Below are 22,264 nucleotides of genomic sequence, written 5' to 3'. Positions count from 1 at the left end.
CCAGGACATGGGCAGTCCAAAACATTTTGCTGCCTGAAGCAAATGCCAATATGACCCCCTCCATCTGCAGGTGGGTGGTCAGCATTCTCAGGGCCATGCTAGTGAGGCAGTGGCAACAACACAGGATCACTCTCAGATTGTGCCACAAGTCAGGCAGTGGTGGCAGGGGTATTTCTAGCTCAACGTGGGACAAGGGAGGACATGTCCCAGTGGGGCAAGGAGGAGAAAATGAATAGCACACCCTAGTGAGGCAAGGAAGGGTGGTGGCAATGGATTGTGGGTTGGCGCCCATGGTAGTGAAGGCCTAGCACCTGCTTCACCCCTCCCTGAACCCACGGCTGAGGCAACCACCTCACCCTGCCTCATAGAAGGGAAGGGCCAGCCCTGAACCAGAAACATATGCACTCCAGCAATGGGAAGGGGAAGCACACAGGTTATGTTCAACACCTGTACTATGAGTGTCCAGTACATAGGTTAAGTCATTCACATGGCATGTTGAATGCAGGTTCATCAGTACACTTCCTATCTTATCATGCATTTGAGGGGCCTGCACCCGGGTTCACTTTAAAAATGAACCTTGGTACATCCACTCACACAAAAACATGTATGAGTGTACAGATATCTGTACACCCGCACAACATAATGTCTGAATGGGGCTACGGTATAGAATGAATATTTTTGAAAGATGGACAGAAATAACTCAACTCTTTTTTAAATGCATTTGCTTCAGTCAGTGAATTACCAAGTTAAAGTCCAGAGAGGGCTCCTGCATCTTCCAGAACTGTCTGAAAGGTAGATTTCATCAGTTGTAACTTTCCCCATCCCAGTGTTGCAATAATGAGAAAGTCACACCTAATGAAATGCTCTCATCCATGTATCTCTTGAATGTGCAAGAGTCCTCTTAAGGATCTGTACTGAGCAGTCCTGTTTTTCAAGAATGATATTCTTCACCTAAGATATTTGCCTATATATATGTGTGTGTGTGTGTATATATATATATATATATATATATATATATATATATATATATATATAAAAATATATATAAATAAATTAATTGGTGTATATATATATATATATATACCAATTAAAACATGATACTTGCAGGGATTACATTCTAAAGCAGCTGATCCTTCGTTCAATAGAATTTTCTTTGATTGTATAAACAAGGTTATAGGTCTTTAATGTTTAACTTTCTCTACCTCAGGCAAAAGAGCATTGTGGCAGCATAACAGTAGTGTCACGGATATTTGTGTGTACAAAGCAGGAACGTTAAGGTTGTTGTGTACAGTAGATCAGCAGGGCAAATTGTTCCCCCACCCCGATATATCTATGTAAAAAGAACTTTAGACCCACACAGGATTAGCATTAAGAAAATAAAAACATTTATTAAATGTCAGTGGATGTGAGCTGCTTGCATCATATCTGTTTTGTAGGCTATAGAAAACTAGCATTCCTTAAGCAAGTCCACTGTGTTTTATGGAACATTTTAGAAAAAGGGGCCATGACCTTCCTTTAACTTCTCGAAGACTAAATGCAAGAAGGAGAAAAACAAAAACAAAACCTTTAGTCAGTGGTATTTTATAGTTCTAAAAGACAACAATAACAAACCATGGAAATATACTTTAATTACTTTGTCCATTTCCAGAATACACCTTGGCAATACAGGGGGTTAAGCTGTATACATAACCACAGTATTGGTAAAGGCATAGCTATTATTTATTCACTTATTTTATGCAGTTTGACCCCTCTCTTTCAGCCAACAAGACTCCCAGAGAGGCTTTAATCAAATCAATGGCTGATGTTCTCCACAGCCCTTCAGCAACAGCTGGAGGGCTGCGGGTCCACAAGAAGCCTTCGGAGTCCGTGCACTGAAAGATTCTTTGTGCAGTGGATGGTAGAGATGTGAACAAACTGGTTTGGAGGCCTTTTTATGGGCCTCCGAACTGGTTCGAATGTCCGGCAGTTCGGCTGATTCGACGGTGGGGGGGGGATCTTTAAGGATAGGGGAGGATGCTCTTACCCCTCCTGCCGCATTTCCCCTGCCAGCGCTGCCTTTTAAAATGGTCCAGTAAATACCTCCTTGCCACCTCAGTGCCTCCTTGGACCGAATGTGGCCGGAGGTGCCCGGTGTGCATGTGCACAGATGGGCACGGAGGGAGGGGGGGTGATTTTTGTGTCTCTCCCTTTCCTCCAAAAGCCCTGTCTAGGAATGTGCATGAAACAGATTTTGAATTCTTTTGTTTTGAGCTTGAAATGAAATGCAAAATGGCTGGAACATTCCATCAACACAGCGGTTGAACTGGTTGTTTCGACAGAACAAAAGTGGAAATGTTTTAAGTATTTCGGCCATAGGTAACAATGGGGAAATTCAAAACACCTCATTGTTCCCCATGGATAGTTCACAGGGACACTAAAGTGGGTTGTGTGGTAGAGCATGATGGGTACTACTTACCACCCAACGCACAAAATAAACGGGCGAGCAGGTGATTTTAAACACATTTTTAACCTTTCCCCCAAACTCCCATAGGATCCACTTGCCCATTTATTATTTTGTCTGATATTTACATAATACGATTGAGGTCAGAGATCATACTGAGATCCTTTGGTGTTCTACATCCACTAATCTCTGCAGCCTGGGCCTGGACAAGGCCAAAGGACAGCATGTGACAGTCCATAGGACAAAAATTTCTCCCTTAGTGCCATCTCCCAACCCAATTTATAATTGTCAGCGAGCACCAGAGGGGCCAAACCCACAGGACACAATTTGAGCGTCAGCCAATAGTTGCCCATCAGCATCCATGCCCTTGCCTCCACTCTTAGAATCCCTGTCTCCAACCTCTCAAAATTACATTGAACATGCATCTAGGTACCCCAAGAATTGCCCTCAGGAATTTAGTTTGGACAGCCTCCATCTCCTTATGCTTGATGTAAATTCCTAGTTGTGCGCCATACAAAATTTGGGCTGACTTGGCCTCAAACAGCTTCAGGGCAGCTGACACCAATTCCACTCCTTTGCCATAGAAGAATCTTAATATAGCTGTGGAGCTTCTCTGAGCTGACTGCATGGCATTGTTGATGTGAGGCTTCCAAGAGCCCATAGCACTAAGAACTACCCCCAGATAGCTAAAGCTCCACACCTGTTCAGTTTCCTCCACTGGAACCTGGTTGACTAATCTTAACGGTTGTTTTATAGAACAACCCGCTGTTACCTTCCAAAATTGTGATGGATTTTTAGCCTTGGGTTAGAAGATGGCAAGTTTCTTTGATAGCAGCCTGCTTTTCCTCTCTAAGTCATAGTTTGTACTGTGTTTATTTTAAGGAGGAGGACTTCCTGCACCAAAACTAAGGCCAGATTTTGCCTGGAAGATTTAAAACTTTGCACTAGATTCTGTCTTGCCAAAAGACAATCCTAGTCACACCAGGTTTGAGACCTGATCGCAATATTGGGTTTATCCTTCTTTTGTTCTTTTGCATAGAACTCTTGCAGTTTGCCTATAAACATATTGTACTTATTAAGAATAGGCTCTTGACTCATCTCCCATTGTGAGTGCAGTGAAAATTTCAACCAATTTTGGTTGCTTCAACCAATGTGCGCATGCCACCGCATTCTTATCATTCCATCTTGCGCTCACAATTGTTTCTCTGTTTTCCAGCTGTGGTGCATTTATGTTCTCTAACCTACTTGGAGTCCAAAGTAAAAGTAAAGTTGTGCTGTCGAGTCAGAGTAACAGCAGGAGAGAGGCCATGCCCTCAACTTCTGCTGTAGGCTTCCAGCGGCATCTGGTGGGCCACTGTGTGCAGGGCCGGTGCTAGGGTTTTTTGCGCCCTAGGCGAGATCACCTTCTGGCGCCCCCCCCGCCACACCCCCAACATACTGTGCATACATAACACATGTTTGCCCACCATAAGCAGATTCCTACATCAGATGCCAACATGCAGTATATACTCCTATGTTGTGGAGGAGGAGAGCTGGTCTTGTGGTAGCAAGCATGACTGGTCCCCTTAGCTAAGCAGGGTCCACCCTGGTTTGCATTTGAATGGGAGACTAGAAGTGTGAGCATTGGAAGATATTCCCCTCAGGAGATGGAGCCACTCTGGGAAGAGCATCTAGGTCCCAAGTTCCCTCCATGGCAGCATCTCCAAGATAGGGCTGCAAGAGACTCCTGCCTGCAACCTTGGAGAAGCCGCTGCCAGACTGGGTAGACAATACTGAGCTAGATAGACCAATGGTGTGACTCAGTATATGGCAGCTTCCTATGTTCCTAAATACTACTGCAGCACACACACAAGACACCTGTCCCATCCTGACACTCAGCCAACTTCCATAATCAAGATCCTACACACACACCCACAACTGCCTACTCCTAGATTGACAAGGAATACAAGCCACACCTAATGGCACAGCAGGGAAGTAACTTGCCTAGGGAGCAAAAGGTTGCTGGTTCGAATGGAAACACCTATATCGGGCAGCAGTGATATAGGAAGATGCTGAAAGGCAACATTTCTTACTACGTGGAAGGAGGCAATGGTAAACCGCTCCTGTATTCTACCAAAGAAAACCACAGGGTTCTGTGGTTGCCAGGAGTCAAAACCAACTTGATAGCACAAGAAACCACACCAGGGCTACCAACTTTCCAATAAGCCTCTGTACCCCCTTCTCAGTGTTCCAACAAGCCAGCAGCCAAGTCAGGTAAAGAAACATCAAATTGCATTTCACTTAAAGCAAACATTTATAGCCAGGAAGGAAGGAAGGAAGGAAGGGGGAAGGAAAGAGATAGATACATAGACAGATAAATAGACGACAAGTAAGGGAGAGCGAGTGCTTGAGAGAGAGAGAGAAGGAAGGAAAGAGGGAAGGAAGGAAAGAGATAGATAGATAGATAGATAGATAGATAGATAGATGATAGGAAGTGAGGGAGAGAGAGAGAGAAAAAGAAAGGCAGAGAAGAGGGAAGGAAAGAGAGAGAAGGAGTGAGGGAGAGTGAGTGAGAGAGAGAGAGAAAGGAAGGAAGGAAGGAAGGAAGGAAGGGGGAAGGAAAGAGATAGACACATAGACAGATAGCTAGACAAGAAGTGAAGGAGTAAGGGAGAGCGAGTGAGAGAGAGAGAGAAGGAAGGAAGGAAAGAGATAGATAGATGATAGGAAGTGAGGGAGAGAGTCATCAATCAATGACTATCAAACACTAAATAAAGGTCATGAATTATATCCAAGTGGACTGATTTTAGTACCATATTATTAATTTTTCTTTAAAGCTTTTCTAGTGCAACACAGCTCTCATATCAGAAGTGCTTGGTTATTATCTGCTTTAAAAATAATTAAAAATTATTATTATCTGCGCAGGGCTGCCTGCCTGCAGTGGAGCTGAGCCGAGCCGAGCCGAGCCGGGGAAGGCCCTCTGCACATGCTGGGAAGTCGGAACGACTCCCCAACGCCAAGAAGTTTAGAGCGCGCGGCGGCGGATCCGCCTCCTGGACCGGGAGCGGACCACGGTGGGCCGGGGGCTCCGCGATGGGGCTCCCCCGGCGCGCCCTCTTCTCGCCAAGCAGCCTCCTCCCAGCCCGCTCACCTCGGCTTGCCGCTCACTGCGCCGCGGGGCGCTCTTGGCGGGGCTGTCCCAGGCGCCTCCTGCCGCCGCCGCCTCCGCGCACCCCCCTGCTCCTCGGGCCCGGCTTCATCGCGCGGCAGCTGCTCTGGCAGCGGCGGGGCCAGGGACTGGGAGGGGCTTTTCAAGGCGGAGAGGTGGCACCCTCCCCGTCCCGCCCGACAGGACACACCCCCGCCCAGCGCTGGGCTGACGGGACGGGAGGCCCAGCCAGCCTCTTCTTGTGCCCGGATCCAGATCCCGAGGGCAAGGCTCCTTCGGGGCGAAGGGGTGCCTCTGAGCACGTGCAGAGGGCCCAGGGGTATGGGGGAGGGCATGCGCCGCTGAAGGGGCAACGAGCATTTCGGAGCGTGGGAAGGAGGCTTTGTCCCGGCGGGGGGACTTTTTGGCGCCAGCGCCCCCTCCATTTTGGCGCTCTAGGCAACTGCCTAGTTCGCCTTAATGGACGCGCCGGCCCTGACTGTGTGAAACAGGATGCTGGACTGGATGGGCCTTTGGCCTGATCCAGCAGGGCTGTTCTTATGTTCTTATGTCCTGACAACCACAGAGCTATGTGGTTTTCTTTGGTAGAGTAGTTTACCATTGCCATCTCTCACGCAGTATGAGATAATGCCTTTCAGTATCTTCCTATATTGCTGCTGACCAATATAGGTATTTCCCATAGTCTGGGAAACATACCAGGGGGATTCGAACCAGCAACCTCTTGCTTCCTAGGCAAATTACTTTCCAGCTGCTAGACAAGTTTTATTCCTAACTTTAAAGGGAGATGGTCACTATCTAGCCTCGGTTCCATCCTCAAATATTCTACGTTCTGCATCAGATTTCATGAAGTGAGCCTGTGGTCTACGATAGACTTCCTTCCACTGGACAATATGTAAATTCAGCAGGTCTATAGATGGGGACCAAACCATTCAATAAAACCAAATCCAATTTGTTGACCAATTACATCAGGCATAACCCCACATAATTACATTTATCGTCTTTAGCTGTTCTTGGCATAGAAAAGTCCTATAAAACCTCTATTGGGGGACTACTTCTAAATTTATTGTATAACATAGCATCATCTGATCCCAATCTAGCATTTAGATCCCCTTCAATCATTATATATGTAAGTCACCTAATGTCGTAGCGAGGAAATGACTTGACTAGCAAGCCAGAGGTTGCCAGTTCAAATCCCCACTGGTATGTTTCCCTCTCTCTCTATCTGTTCAGTCGTGTCCGACTCTCGGTCACTCTATGGATCAATGCACTCCATGCCGTCCTATCTCGTACAGCTTCCTTTAAGTTTACCAGACTATGGTAAACACCTATACTGGGCAGCGGCGCTATAGGAAGATGCTGAAAGGCATCACCTCATACTGTGCGGGAAATTGCAATGGTAAACCCCTCCCCGCCCCCAAGAAAAACCACAGGGCTCTATGGTTGACATCAGGAGTTGACATCAACTCGATGGCACACTTTACCTTTACTTTACCAATCATTATATATGCTTTGGGTGGAGTTCCAAACAATTCTCAATGAAACTTCTCACCCTATTCCACTGATGCCTACTTGATTGATAAGTACATAGTGGGGGGAAGTAGAGCGTAATCAGAGGTGTGAAACAGCAACCAGGTGACTTGCAACTCAGTAGCTATTAGTGTACACGCACCCACCTTGGGTCTACCTCCTCGAGTGTTAGGAGATGTATTTCAGCAGGCGCAGCACAAAAACCATCCAGCTCCACCTTATCTGTAGCCCAAGTCTCTTGTTAAGAAATTACATCAAATGTTGTCAGATAATTAATAAAGCTTGGGTCAGATTTTCTCGACATCCACCCCACTATGTTCCATGCCACTTGGATAGTCAATTTGCCTGGGAAGCTATACTTTCATCACACGGCTGCAAATGCTCATCTTCCCTCCATTGCATGCCTATCAGAGGTGACTCTTCCATGCCTTGCCGTGAGGGAGACTGCAAGACTCTCTCTCCTCCTACACACGTTACCCCTCTTCCCATTGCACGAGTACAGTAGCTTGTGCTCCAATTATTAATGAGATTGTACTGTCGTGATCAGGGTCAGAATAAAGGCAGTCCTCATCATTACTTTGAAATGGACTGCCAGCTCCTTAGATGTTTCCTCCATAGGTCCAAGCAAGGGTGGTAATGGGCCCAGCAGGTCCACCAGTTCCTGGAGAATCTCCGGCAACTACCTGAGCATGGGCAGCAACGTGCACAGAGGGTAAGAGATCACACCAGCATGGAAGCCTGCAGCAGCTTATGTAGTAGGAGCAGGGCTGCCGAGAGCAGGTTCAGGCCCCAGTGAAAAAAAACTTCGATCCCCTGCCGCGAGGCCCCCACCACCACACTGACGCTCTGTTCAAATTGTGCAGGTGCGCTGGAGCGCCTCGCAGTTCTCAAGGGCTGCTGGGCCGGATGGTCAGGCTCAGCAGCTTCTCCCGCTCTGCACGCTGCCCACCACCACAGGGGTGCTTGGCTCACACACACACACCCTCCACCCCGGCCGCGCACATTGCAGCTAGAATTATTTTAAAGGTTTGGTGGTTTGGCCTCGTGGCGGTGGGGGTCAGCTCAGAGGGCTGGGGGGTGGCAGGAGGCAAGACAAAAACATATGCAACATAGTTGGGCCCCGGGCCCCCTTCCAGGCCGCCAGGCCCTGGTAATTTAGCAATAGCACTAGCACTTACATTTATATACCACTCTATAGCTGGAAGCTCTCTAAGCAGTTTACAATGATTTAGCATATTGCCCCCCAACATTCTGGGTACTCATTTTACCGACCTTGGAAGGATGGAAGGCTGAGTCAACCTTGAGCCCCTGGTCAGGATCAAACTTGTAACCTTCTGGTTACAGGGCGGCAGTTTTACCACTGCGCCACCAGGGGCTCTTATTTGTATTGGCTCCCCCGCCCTCCACTCTCATCGGCCCTGACTGGGTGTAGGATCACACTGGAGCTTGCACAAAAGCTTTGAATATTCACACTTTATTGCTATATGGAAGTGGTCTTAGTTTTTAATGTGCTATAAGATTCTTTTTTTGTTTTAGCCTGTATGATTACTGTTTATTCCTTATAGATAGTGCCCACTTAGCTCATCTGTGAATTGACTTGCTTGTAAGCACGGCAGAACAGATTGTGCATGTGGACTGCAAATGTGTGAAAAGCAATCCTGGAGTCTATCAAGAAAAGAAGAAAAATAAGAATAGATGCAGACACAGACATCTCCAGTCACACCTGGCCGAAGCACTGCCACTCTGTCCAAAACTTGCCCTTACCTCACGCTTTTATGACCTGGGACTGCTTTGGTTTCATTTTATCCTGAAAGAAAACTCCATGGAATCTAGTTAATCTCTGGTTTTCTTTCTCATTGTTCTTACCATACAATGAGTACCCTTAGTTTAAGACCTCTCTGCACATTTGGAACAAGATTCTCCACTGTGCTCAGGTTTCCATGCTGCACAAGATACTTTTCACAAATCGCAAAGAGAGCCTTTTATACCAGCCAGAGATAATCAGTGAAAAAATTTTTTTTAAAGCACAGAACCACTCTTTGCAGGTACAAAGGTGACAAAATGGATGTTTTCAGGGGTCAGTTAAGACTATATTTCATCCAGCTGGGCCCTCCTTGAATAAGGATATGTGCACAGCATGAGCACACAAGGCTTTCCCCTTTCCCAGTGTGCTGGGGCACTGTTCTATAATCCTGTGGGAGAGAAGTTCATCCAAATTGCCTCTCTACATATGCTACAATTACTACTTTACAGTAAAACATGCACACAAGAACATATATGTGTGTACAGAGACCTGTACGCTTGTCCAGTGTAAGGAATGAATAGGGTTCCTGTCTCTGTATATCCTTATTCTATTAAGCTATGAAAGTTTAAGGTTAAAGACTAATCAATTGCCCCAGGAAAACCAGAATGAAATGTATGGTAGAGATATAATGAGACAAGGAACATAGGAAGCTGCCTTATACTGAGTCAGACCATTGGTCCCTCTAGCTCAGTACAGAGACTGGCAGCAGCTTCTCCAAGGTTACAGACAGGAGTCTCTTTTAGCCCTATCTTGGAGATGCCAGGAAGGGAACTTGGAACCTTCTGCATACAAGCATGCACGTGCTCTTCCCAGAGCGGCCCCATCCCTTAAGGGGAATATCTTACAGTGCTCACCTGTAGTCTCCCATTCAAATACAAACCAGGGTGGACCCTGCACAGCAAAGGGGACAATTCATGCCAGCTACCACAAGACCAGCTCTTTAGCTGGTCCGTTAGCTCAATTCGGTATTTGATTCCCTTTATTCTTATATTTTTCTGTAACTGAGGGCACACACTTCTAATGCTATGGCCATCATTCCTGCTTGAGATTTACCCACCACCAGATGAAGACTTCCAGGATCTCCCTACTTGTCCAGGAATTATTCCTGTATGTAATTGTCTGATGAATGCCAAGCACGGGGAGCATGCCATCTGTGTAGTGCAGCACATTCCTTGTAGTGCTCTGCTGGATAATGATTAGTACGATCCATGAGCTCAGGGTTTTTTGAACATTTAAAAACTGCCTGCCATCCACTTTCTTTGCCAAGCACTTGGGAACTGCAGTACCTCAAGCTTGGTACATCTCTCTCTCTGTATATGGCACTCAAGCTTCTACCCATCAACCCTGGTCTCATCCTGTCGATTTTTGTGAGCCTCATTTCCAGCAGAGTGTCCTGGAAGACTTCAACATTCCTCGTGTGGTTTATGGATGGTGCCTTTTTTGGATGTCAGATTTGTGTTCGTTGATTCCCCCTCTCCATCAAGACTGACTGTCCTGTGGGCAATAGAAGGGCTTTGTTGACAGATGATGGTATATTTCACATTTGCAGGTGATTGTGCTTCAATTCGTAGGATTCTGGGAGAAGCCATGACAGCAAAACTGATATAAAATCAGTGTATGTTTGGAGCATAGATATGTTCTATTACTATTATTGCAATTAAAAATGCAGACCATTCCTTGATTCTTTTCTAGGTATTTTCAAAAATGTACCTGCCTCACCCTGTGGCTTGGAGTAATGATCTTGCTAGGATACTTTCAGATTGATGTAAAGGTCATCAAGTAAGTTAATTTTCTAAAATGGCTATATCAGAGTATAACCAGGGGTGGCTCTCCCATGAGGCTATGTGAAAGTGACATCCTCAGGTGGCATGTGTGCAATGGGGTGGCAAGGGCATCCCCCCTGCCCTGCTTCCAAGGGCATCACCCCACTTGTCTACCGCCCCTGCCCCGCCTGCTCTCCCTGTTTTCTTCTTCTGCCCTACTCCCAAGCTGGAGGTTGGCACTGATTCTGCCCTTCTTCTCCAAACCAGTTTCACCTTCAAGGGCACACGCGATCCTCCAGTCAGTGCTCGCTGGTTCCTGTTTCAGGCAGCATACATCTGGCTTTGCTGACCCACCTGATGTTCGCCATCACTGCTATGCTGCTGTGGGAGGAAACAAAGCATACATGCTTGATGCTGGAAGGGAGAGACAGTGAGGCTGTTCTCAAGAGCAGCCTAGCCCAGACTGGGGCTGCCTAGCCTGGACTAGGCTGCTCGTATGGATCACTAGGATCTACACGGCTCCCAGCACTTCCACCCAGCCAAGCCATACTTTTAAGCCCATCTCTTAGCCAAGATTAAGGAGTGAGGGCTTCCTTAACCCAGCTGCTGGGATTGTGTGTCTCCTCAGTCTGCATGCAGCCCAAGGAGACACAGACATGGGCTTCCAGAGCAGCGTTTCTCAATGATTTCGGAGTCACTGACCGGTAAATTCTTCGTGCGCAGTTTCCTGGACTAGCAGTTAGTACAGGGGTTGCCCCCTCATCGCCACCCCTTCCCCCAGTGATATCATGCACAAAGGGGGTGGGGCCCAGGGCCTAGGTGAGCTCTCCAGAACTCATTTCTAGGCAGGCAGCCCTCGCTGCTGGATAACGTTCATTTTGAGGCAGCATAATGAACATTATCCAGCAGTGAGGGCTGCCTGGAAATGAGCTTTGGAGAGCTCCCGGGAGTAGCCCCCGCCAGCCCAAAATTGTTGGGGTGTATGTGATTTTTTAAATTAGTGATATCTCACGGATTGGCACCCAACACCTCGTAGACTGACACCAGTCTGTGGACCGGCGGTTGAAAAATACTGGTCTAGAGCACCCATCCGATGGGAGAATCCCCCAATGTACTGTGCTCAGTGCATGGTACGTTGTGGGAGACCCAGAGGCCAGGATGCATCATCCCTGCATCCAGAACTCAGTGCTGCCTGATACAGTGCTACTTGTCTGGGAGCACAGTCTGCACTTCCAGCAACATTTGAAGGATTGTCTGGCGGGAAAATAAAGTTTTGCAGCCCCCCTTCCCACACAGTCGTGTGAATAGCTCCAGTGAGAAAGGAAGAGAGAGAGAGAGAGAGCGCATTAGTGCTGATGCAGCAGTATAATGTTGGCAGTGAGAGACAGATGATACAGGAAGCAGCAGGTACTGACTGGAGGATAGAGCATGCCCTGGAAGGTGAGGCTGGCTTGAAGAAGAAGGGCAACATAAGTGTCGACCTCCAGCTTGGGGAGCAGGGCCAGTGATGGGGGGGACTGTGAGGGGGCAGGGCCACCTTTTCCAACCTAGCAATGCCCCACATAGCACCACTGGCCCATGGAGAATGAAAGAAATCGGCATCTGCTGCCATGATAAAGGGATAGAGGTGCATCCAGCCAATGATTGGCATTTCCTGGCTGGGCTCAGTTCTCCCTGTGGGCCGCCCCAAAGTACTGGGCCCTCAGCACCTGCCTAAGTGTGCTTCTGCTGGCACTGTCTCTGATCAAATCATCATATCATATTCATATCATAATCATAATTTCATATTCATATCATAGCATTATGCAAAAATAATGCTATTGAACTATGTGTAGCCCACTCCTATTCATATTTATTCAGAAGTAAGTTTACTCCCAAAAAAATATATGTAGGGTTACAGACTTAGGTAAAAAGATCCTCCAAGTTGGTCCTTGCTATGGCAAACATTCAAGTGGCAACTTAACATGGCTTACAATGAATGGGTGGGTTGGGGGAAAAAACCTTATGCATAAAGTGGTACAGTATATAATGGATGGCATAATGTGCAGTGCTCCATGTGCATTTAGAGCACTGCAAGCACTGCTGTATCTTCCTAATTCAAGTTGTGAAAGTGCAACTTGCACAAATGCTGAATATGTGCAAGGAGACTTATGCTGTCGCACAGCCATTGGAAACAATGGCTGCACAATCACACCAATCTCTTGTACAATTTTGGCATTTTCCCATGTGTGTGCTTTAGCAACTTGCATTAGGAAGACTCAGCAGAACCTGCATTGCACTAAACACACAGAGAGCATTGCACAGTATGTCAGCCAATAACAAGATAATAAATAAATGATAAAATATCTCATCAACTGATTCTGGTGATTTCTTGTTCCCTTTGCTTATATTTTAAACATATATTCAAGAGGAAAAGCATTCAGATGTTCAGTTGGCTAAATAAGTATATATGAAATATATATATTTGAAAAATATAGTTAAAAGAGCAGCTGAAGTTACATCTCAGGAACATAAGGGGCAGTCTATAGAAAAAGCTAGAAATCTAGCAGAAACAAATGGGTATAAATTCCCCTTAAGAAAAACAGGGGGATCCAAATATGTGGCAGATTTACCTTTAACTTAATATCCCCTTTATCTCTAACAACTTCATTAGGCAGTGTCAGAAAAGTTTAAGAACACATAGGATCAAGGCTAATGTAGTGTGCACAACCACCAAGACTTTGAAATGGCACCTAGTAAGACTAGGCAATACGATTAAAAAGTGCGAAATTAAAGCCTGCCCAGTCTGTGAAACTCAGGAAAGGATTTGAAAGCAAAAAGGAGTTATTTACAAAATTACCTGTACAGAACTTGGTGAAAAGTATATAGGGGAAACAGGAAGACATTTGGTTACTAGATTCAAAGAACACCTAGCAGATGCCAAACATATAAACAAGGAAAGGCCATGGTCAGTTCATATGAAAAATAAACACAATGGGAAAACAATGCCTCTTAAAGTAAGCATCTTAGAGTCTGAACAATGTACACGCAAAAGAAAGATAAGGGAAGCATTGTATTTAGACAAGTAACAGCTTGGGGTTAATGGTAAGGAAGAACTGAAAGAAATTGTAAAGTATATAGGCTATTAAAGGGTGAGCAGTAATTGAGTTTACACCTTCCCTTCTTTCATTTTTCTGTTAGAGTTAGTGTCAAGCAGGCAAAGCTGTGAGTCCTCAATTTCTGTCTTCCCCTCCTCCCTCCCTCCTTCATGTGTCAATCAGGTGCCTGATTAGATTTATGGGAGAGTACTTGGTCACCAGGAGTCGACACTGACTCAATGGCACAATTTGGGATATAAGAGTGTGGATTTCTAAAGAGTGAGATACGGAACACTGAAGTTGATGTTTGTACGTCGAAACACTTGTTCTTTATTTGCAGTTTTTAATTTTCGTTTAATCTATGTAATAAAAAGGTCTGGAGAGAAGAATTAAGTATATATTGTTTTTAAAATGAGTAACGTTGCTGCTAGCTCTGTTACCTGCATGTGATCCCAATAGAAAAGCCCACAGAAGTCCACAAGAGTGTGTAGATGCTGAGTAAGCTCTCACCTTCAACTTACTTGCAACCTATTTTCAAAGTGCTCTTTATTGCCAACTGGAAAAGCCCTTAGACTAGCTTAGAATAATCCTGATGGAGCTATATTCATTTATTTGTCTTGTTGGCAGTGTTCTTTTTCAAACTGGATAGTGAAAGCCAGGATATAGCAGTGATAATAAGTATTGTCAAATGAGAAAGGTGTTTTCTAAAGCTTAAAAAAATCTCTCTTTTCTTTTCCTAATTACATTTTATATTTATTTAGACAGTGGCCTATTTTCACCTGGGACATCAACCCCTGTCAACCCACCAAAAATGTCATGTTCCTCAAGACCCACAAAACTGCCAGCAGCACGGTTTTGAACATCCTCCTTCGCTTCTCAGAGAAACACAACCTCACTGTGGCCCTTCCAAATGGCCAGAATGTCCATCTGGGCTACCCTAGCCACTTCAAAGCTACATTTGTTGAGGAGTTCAAAACCATTGGCCAAAACTTCAACATCATGTGCAACCACCTAAGGTTCAATTTACCAGAGGTAAGTGCACAAAAGGAACCCTACACAACTGCTGTGTGAGGCCTAATATTTTGGAGATGTGTTTTTTTAAAAAAAAATCTGTAAAATTGAGTCATAGCAAAATTTCAGGTGAATTCCCACCGAGATTTTGGGGGGAATGAGATGTGATCAGCATGTGAGACCAAATCTGATTCTGCATATCTAATTGCACAGAGGCCATATTCTACCAGCACTCAGATAGTGCAGATCTCCCATCAGTCTTCTGAGAGTTAAGCAGCAATCTTAACATAGTCCACATGTTTCTATATAATACCTTCCCCAGCGGTGTAGCTATAATTGAACAAGTGGGGACAAATGTGGGCCTTTGAGGCGGGGCCGTGGCTTTGCACTGGCTGGGCAACAGCTCACTATCTACTTTTCTGCTCCAACTTCCCTGAGTCACTGGCACGTTGCTACTCCTAATTGGAGGACTCATCTTGGCTTCAAGCAGAGGTACACATACCGTATTTTAAAATGTCTGAGCCAGGGAAATGGGCATGTGCAGGTGTGTGTGTGTGTGTGTGAAAATGTCTGCATGCATGGGGAGCAGGGGGCGTAGCTATAATTGAGCGAAAGGGTTCAAAGAGCATGGGCCCCCAGCTCCTGAGGGGCCCTCTAGCTCCCTCCCTCCCTATTTTCTTCACTGTCTCCCTCACTCTGGGGGGCCGCCAGAGAGAGGGATGAACACAGGCCCCCTCTCCCCTAGCTACACCCCTGATGGGGAGTGTGTGATATTTGCACAGGAGTGAGATGCGCCAAGAATGTTTTGTTTGTCACCATGTCCTTACAGTTCTTCTGCAGTAAAGATAGGAGTGGGGGGGGGCAGGGGGGAGAAGAAGAAGAAGGTTGAAGAGACAGGGGCCCATCTTGATTCCTTGTCCCAGAATCCACTCCAATTTTGCTACACCCCTGACCCCGCCGCTCCTTCTTTTAGTGTTGCTTTCCACACTTGATTTAAAACCAAATTACAGATTCACCATTACGTGGCACAACATTTTCTGGGCAGTACCATGTCTGAATATTCCCATCATATCAAAAGCTCCCTACAGATCGAAGACTAACGTGCAGTGGTGGCAGCTGGTCCCTCAAGCAGGGGGTGGGGGCAGAGGGTAGGAGAGAAGAGATACCAGTCATAATCTTGGTTATACAATGGCTCTCTTTTATGCTACCCTCAGTTTTTATTGTTTTATGTACCTTATTTTGCTATTATAATATCTTATTGTTATGAAAATATAAAAGTAATGCATTTATTCCTAGAGGGGCCAGGCATGGTTCTTGATAAGAATAATAAAAAGTAATGATGAGAGGATTCAGTTGAAGCAGTCAGGAACAGCTTCTTTATCATTTGAACAATGCTTGCGCTCCAGAAGTTCTCGCTTCAGAAGTTCTCCAGAACAAAGCAAGCAAACACACACACACAGCCTGCTTAACACCCCCACTCTTTATAAAGTCTTCGGCTCCTCCCCTTGGTAGAATCACATTTCACTATAGGCATGTGACTTGGTATTCATTTTTATTCATTTTTATTTTATTTGTTTATTTTACGTCCCACTCTTCCTCCAAGGAGCCCAGAGCGGTGTACTATACTTAAGTTCCTCCTCACAACAACCCTGTGAAATAGGTTAGGCTGAGAGAGAAGTGACTGGCCCAGAGTCACCTAGCAAGTATCATGGCTGAACGGGGATTTGAACTCGGGTCTCCCTGGTCGTAGTCTAGCACTCTAACCACACCACGCTGGCTCCCAGTATTTCCAGTGGACTTTCAGAAAGCACCCACTTTTATTTGGGCATTCTTGTCATTCATTTTAGTACAACCAAGTTATTAATCCCTTTGGGACTTCCCCCCAACTTTCTGGGAACATAAAGCGCTGGTGCAAACACTTTTCCACAGTAGGGTGACCTGTGCAACTGCTTGCAGCTGAGTGGGTTGGCATGCCTGCCTCTGAGTGTTTTCTTATAGCAAGCACACAGCAAAATCTCCACACAGAAATACTATCAGCTGGGCAAGAGAAGGGAAAAGGGGTGAGGTGGCGGGGAATGCAAGAAAGAAAGAAAACTCCCATGGGCAAAATAAGGGGAAAGGAGTGGCTGGGAGGTGGGGAATGAAATAAGGGAAATTCTCCTGCTGGGCAAGAGAAGGGGAAAGGGGTATTGGGGAGGGGGGAGGATGCAAGAAAAAAAGAGGAAAAAGAGGGGGAAAGGAGGGGGGGAAGGGAGGGGAAAGAAAACCCCACTCAGCAACAGTTGGAAAAATGGGCAATGCAAGGGCAGAAAAAGAGAAAAGGGGTGGCTTGAGTGGGCGAGGAATGCAGGAAGGAAGGAAGGAAGGAAGGAAGGCCTCACAGAGAAACAAAATGGAAAAGGGGTACCTTGAGTGAGGGAGAAAAAAAAGAAAAGAAAAGAGAACCCCACTGGGCAGGGCCCATCAGTAAGGACTAAAAGGGAGCAACCAAGCAGACAAATGCACTTGTTAAGAATGAAAATTTATGGCAGAAGCAGAAGAAAGAGAGCCATTCTTCTCTGAAAAGAAGGGGAGCTCACTTGAATCCTTCCTCCCTGCGGATGGAGCCTCCTCTCTCCCATGATTGGCCAGAAAATGTGCCAATTAAGCTATCCTGATTGTTCAGGGGCTCTTAAAAATATAAAGGCTGTGGCAATCAGCCTGTATATTTATTTTTACTGGTTTTTTTCATTGGGAAGGGTGAGGATGGAAGGGCAAAATAATACAGACTGTTGCAACCAGCCTGTGTATTTTTCCTTTGGGTGGGGAAAGGGGGTGGTGTTTGCAAGCTCCTATCTCTTCCCATAAAATAGCTTTCTCTCTCTCTCTTTCTTCTGATTAGGCTGTAAGTTCCCCTTCTTAACAAAGGCATTTGTTTGCTTGGCGGAGGGGGGCACAGATTGCTGACTCTACATAGGAACATAGGCAGCTGCCATATACTGAGTCAGACCATTGTTCTATCTAGCTCAGTATTGTCTTCACAGACTAGCAGCAGCTTCTTCAAGGTTTTAGGCAGGAATCTCTCTCAGCCCTATCTTGGAGAAGCCAGGGAGGGAACTTGGAACCTTCTGCTCTTCCCATGGTGGTTCCATCCCCTGAGGGGAATATCTTGCAGTGCTCACACTTCTTGTCTCCCATTCATATGCAACCAGGGCAGACCCTGCTTAGCTAACAAGACAAGTCATGCTTGCTACCACAAGAACAGCTCTCCTCTCCACAGACCCACAGTATTAAAATAATACAAATACTAAATTGGAATATAAAAATACAAATCTAATTAAAAGTTTAAAAAACATGCACAATAAGACCACAGCAGGAGCAACAAAAACATATTCATATAAATGCCTGGGTAAAAAGACATGATTTCACTTTCTTTCAAAAAAACTGTGGTGGAGACTGAGGAGTGGATGCCTATTGAGAGACCATTCGAAAGCCTGGGGGCAATAAGTGAGAAGACCCTCTTCCATGTGCATGACAGCTGAGCCTCCCTCATTATTGGTACTTGGAGCAGAGCTCCCTCCAATGACCTTGTCAAGAGGGAGGAAACCCTTGAGAGCAGGCGGTCTCTCAAATATCCAGGGCCCAAACTGTTAGATTAAGAACCGTTAGATTCCTCAGGGAATTTATGATGCAGGGAAGCATTCCGGTAAATGATCCTTTTGGGCCCCAATACCTATTTGTATTAGGCAGTAGGTGCTGGGTGGCAGAAACTGGTTCATTTCCTGAATGTGAAGACTTTGTTTATGAAGGAACTATTGCCACGTACATTTGTGTGACCTCTCAGAGCCAAACTGAATTTTATGAAACAACTGTATTGTTGCCTCTAATTTCTAATTACGTAGTTTTATAGCTTGTTACATCTTATCTCTTTAGGTTTTATTAGGAATAAAGGTATACAGTCAGACCATTGGTCCTCCATCTAACTAAGTATTGTCTACACAGACTGGCAGCAGCTTCTCCAGGGTTGCAGGCAGGAGTCTTTCCCAGCCCTATCTTGGAGATGCCAAGGAGGGAACCTGGAACCTAGATGCTCTTCCTAGAGCAACCTCATCCCCTAAGGGGAATATTTTATAGTGCTCGCATGTAGTCTCCCATTCAAATGCAACCAGGGTGGACCTTGCTTAACAAAGGGTTAACTTTGTTTGCTTGCTAACACAAGACCAGCTTGCTAACACAAGACCAGCTCTCCTTGCTAGACCAGCTTTCCTTTGTTACAACTTATCTCTTTAGCTTTTTAAATAGCACAGAACATCCCCCTACTACTAAACTTTTTAACTTTTATTATAGCTTATATTATTTTTATTATAGCTTAGTCGTTGCTCTAATTTCATAGCTTTTGTAGATTTTCACAGATTTTAGCTTTAGGACAATTCTATGGTTCTTATGCTACCACCTTTTATCTCTATAGTTATTATTTGCCTTTAGGCATAGACCTTACTGTTATTAATGACATAGTTGTTAAGTTTATAGTTTCTATATTCCAAGCTACCCACTCCAGTTACAGAGTAGAATGCAGAGTTTAGTTGTTGCAGCTATTTAGAAAAGACACATGGAGATGCTTGTAGAACTAAATACTAAGTATTTATTAGTGAAGCACACTTTGGATAGGAAAGACCTATCCTTAGTCTAAAGAACTACATAATGAATAGGTAGGGGGAGAGAGAGATATGTTTCCATCTGCTCTCTAAGAGGAAAGGAAGGGATTCTGACGCTCACAGGAAATACCTGAGGAGTCCAATCAGGGGTCACAGAGCAGAAATAGGTAGAACAGCTAGGGAGGCCCTTACTCACCAATGCCCCTAGTGGTCATTCAGATAGTTAGTACAAAAGATCAATGCACTGAAACTCCACCTCCAACACCTTCTACTATATGCTGGTCAAAGATTGAAATAAAGATATTAATTGATTGGATGTTTTGAGGGAAACACGGTGTTCTTACCTTGTGATTCTCTAGTAACGTTATTGCGAAGACAAGGGAGGAACCTGGGCTGAGTTCCAGAGAAAACAATCTAGTGAGACAGTGCACGGTGTGGTACCAAGAATCTGATGCGGCTATTTATAGCAATGATCAGATTGACTGGTGAGCTCTGATGCTTTCATATGCCATACACCAAATTGCACTAAACCTGCTGAGATCTGCAAGAGGCAAATTATATCAGTCACATTAATTTTAAAGGAAAGCAGGAACGCTTTTGCTGACTTCATTAGAGGCTGTGCTCACTCTCTTCTGTCTTTTACTAAACAGATAAGAAGAGTAATGCCGAACAACACCTTCTATTTTTCTATCCTGAGGGACCCTGCTTCATTGCTGGAATCCTCCTATGTTTACTACAAAACCTATTGCCCAGCTTTTAGAGAAACTAAGGATGTGAATGAGTTTCTGTCATCTCCATTGTCATACTATAATCTAAGTGAAAAGAGATACAATGTTTATGCTCGGAACAACATGTGGTTTGACTTCGGCTACGACAACAATGCAGTGTATGATGAGTACTATTTCCAATCTGTCATTCAGGACATTGAGCAGAATTTCCAGTTGATGCTGATTGCTGATTATTTTGATGAGTCCATGATCCTTCTGAAAAATGCTTTGTGCTGGGATCTGGATGATGTGGTTTATTTTAAGCTGAACAGCAGGAGCCGAGACAGCGTCCAGAGCTTGACTCCAGAGAGCAAGGAAAAGGTGAAAGAGTGGTGCACATTGGATTGGAAACTTTACAATCACTTCAATAATAGCTTCTGGATGAGGATTCAGGAGACGCTGGGCCTGGAGATGTTATACAAGGAGGTGAGCCTTCTGCAGAAGAGGCAGAAGGAACTGATGGAGACCTGCCTCTTGGAGGAAACAGCAATTGATAAAACCAGAATCAAAGACAAGAAACTGAAGCCCTACCAGTCAGGGCAGGCCAATATCCTGGGCTATAACCTTAAGCAGGATTTAGACAATACAACCCTGAAAATCTGTCAAAAGATGATAATACCTGAGCTCCAGTATATGGCATACCTGTACAGTCACCAGTTCCCAAACAAGACGAGAAAACCCATAGACTTTCCCACTCAGCAGAGATGAGATCCTATCATAAGAACATAGGATGATACTTCATCACAGCACCCTCAATCTGTGGCATCCAAGGCCCTTTTGCCAGAGTGAGTTAGGCGTGTTCCCAACCAGAATCAACAACCTTCTCCACAAACACATATGAGGCAGAAAATACTTTATCTGCATGAGTGGGAGCATGAGAGTGTATGTTTTTAAGTAGCCCTAGAAAGTGACTTTCTGCCATGGGGTGAAGCAGAATGGACAGGAAGAGAAGGGAGATATTCTATCCATTTTGTTGCTCTGCCCTGCTGTATCTTAAAGGCAATAATAAAGTATTTAACAAGAAGTTATGGTAAGAACTAATCTGCCTACTTTCCTTTCTCTATAATTTTAATTGCCATCTTTACAAGTTAGCCTGCTTCTGTCTCATACGTGCACACATCCCGGTACAGAGTACACTTCTTTGCAGTAAAGAAGCAAACAGTACTTTGCAGTAACTAAGTAAACAGAACAGTAAAGAAGTGTTACCATAATGCTGGTATTCTTTGAGCTCTTATGACAGATGGCAAGTGCCTCTGTAAAGAGGAAGAGGCTGTGCATATGCAAACAAAACTCTTAAGGTAATATAAGTGCCACCCGTGAAGAGCCAAGATCAGAAACAGGCAGTCTGAACAACCGGACCTCTCTGTCTGGTCCATTTTAATTTCCTGCATCCAGCCCATAGGACAGGTGGGTGCACAAAATGCATCCAGCAACAAGGCCACTCCAAGCCAGACAGGCCACTGTGCAACTGGCTACAGAGCAGCAATATGAGGTTCTCTGGATCTACCAACAAAACAGTCTTGCAAGTCCTGGCCAACCCACAGTGTAATGGAACAAGGCTGCATTAGAAGGACTTCCTCTTGGGGCACATGACTGAGGGATTCCTTACAGCTTGGGCCCCTTTAATTACTAGGCTAAGGCTAGGAGGGAGGGGGAGGGAGGGAGGGAGGGAGGAAGCAGCTAAAATTGCATATTTAGGCTCCCAAGCTTCTTCTGTGATGGCCAAAGCTTGCCAGTACACAAATGAAGAGGGCCCATAGGAGCTTTATGCTTTAGGCCCTTCCCAACATTGGGTGTCACTTCCTCACCCTGAGCAGGCATGGAGCTCCAGAGATGATGCTCCTGAATCACCTAGTCCCAGCATACAATATCAAGTCTATCTCATATGGTAGAAGAGGCTTCACAAACAGCTTTCAATTCTGCTTGCATTGTGAGAGGCATGTTACACCCTTCCTGTTCCTTCTGAACCTGTAAAATGTGTAAATAAACATTTTTTAAAAAACAAAAATACAGTGACTTTCTGTTGGGTTTTCATCTAAATAAAATTAACCCTGTTTGTTTATTGTTTGGTTTTGGTTTGTTTATACCCCATT

General features: G+C 45.1%; 1 protein-coding gene across 1 annotated transcript; it reads left to right on the top strand.

Annotated features, from left to right (window-relative positions):
• Positions 1–10,641: 10,641 nt before the first annotated feature.
• GAL3ST2 (galactose-3-O-sulfotransferase 2) lies at positions 10,642–20,879 on the top strand. The gene is made up of 3 exons (XM_053309002.1): positions 10,642–10,698; positions 14,521–14,791; positions 20,055–20,879. Exons 1-3 carry the CDS (start codon positions 10,655–10,657, stop codon positions 20,877–20,879), a joined length of 1,140 nt encoding a protein of 379 aa, XP_053164977.1. The 5' UTR covers positions 10,642–10,654.
• Positions 20,880–22,264: the final 1,385 nt, after the last annotated feature.

This window comes from Hemicordylus capensis, chromosome 3 (assembly GCF_027244095.1).
Source record: "Hemicordylus capensis ecotype Gifberg chromosome 3, rHemCap1.1.pri, whole genome shotgun sequence".
Classification (NCBI taxonomy): Eukaryota; Metazoa; Chordata; class Lepidosauria; order Squamata; family Cordylidae; genus Hemicordylus; species Hemicordylus capensis.
The sequence above is the reverse complement of the archived record's forward strand: the minus strand, read 5'-3'. Positions and strand labels throughout refer to the sequence as shown.

Excerpts from the sequence above, each read along its gene's own strand:
- GAL3ST2 (XM_053309002.1), top strand. The coding sequence starts at position 10,655 with ATGATCTTGCTAGGATACTTTCAGATTGATGTAAAGGTCATCAA. Across the intron at positions 10,699-14,520 it reads ATTGATGTAAAGGTCATCAA|ACAGTGGCCTATTTTCACCT; the intron begins GTAAGTTAATTT and ends ATATTTATTTAG. Across the intron at positions 14,792-20,054 it reads TAAGGTTCAATTTACCAGAG|ATAAGAAGAGTAATGCCGAA; the intron begins GTAAGTGCACAA and ends TTTACTAAACAG.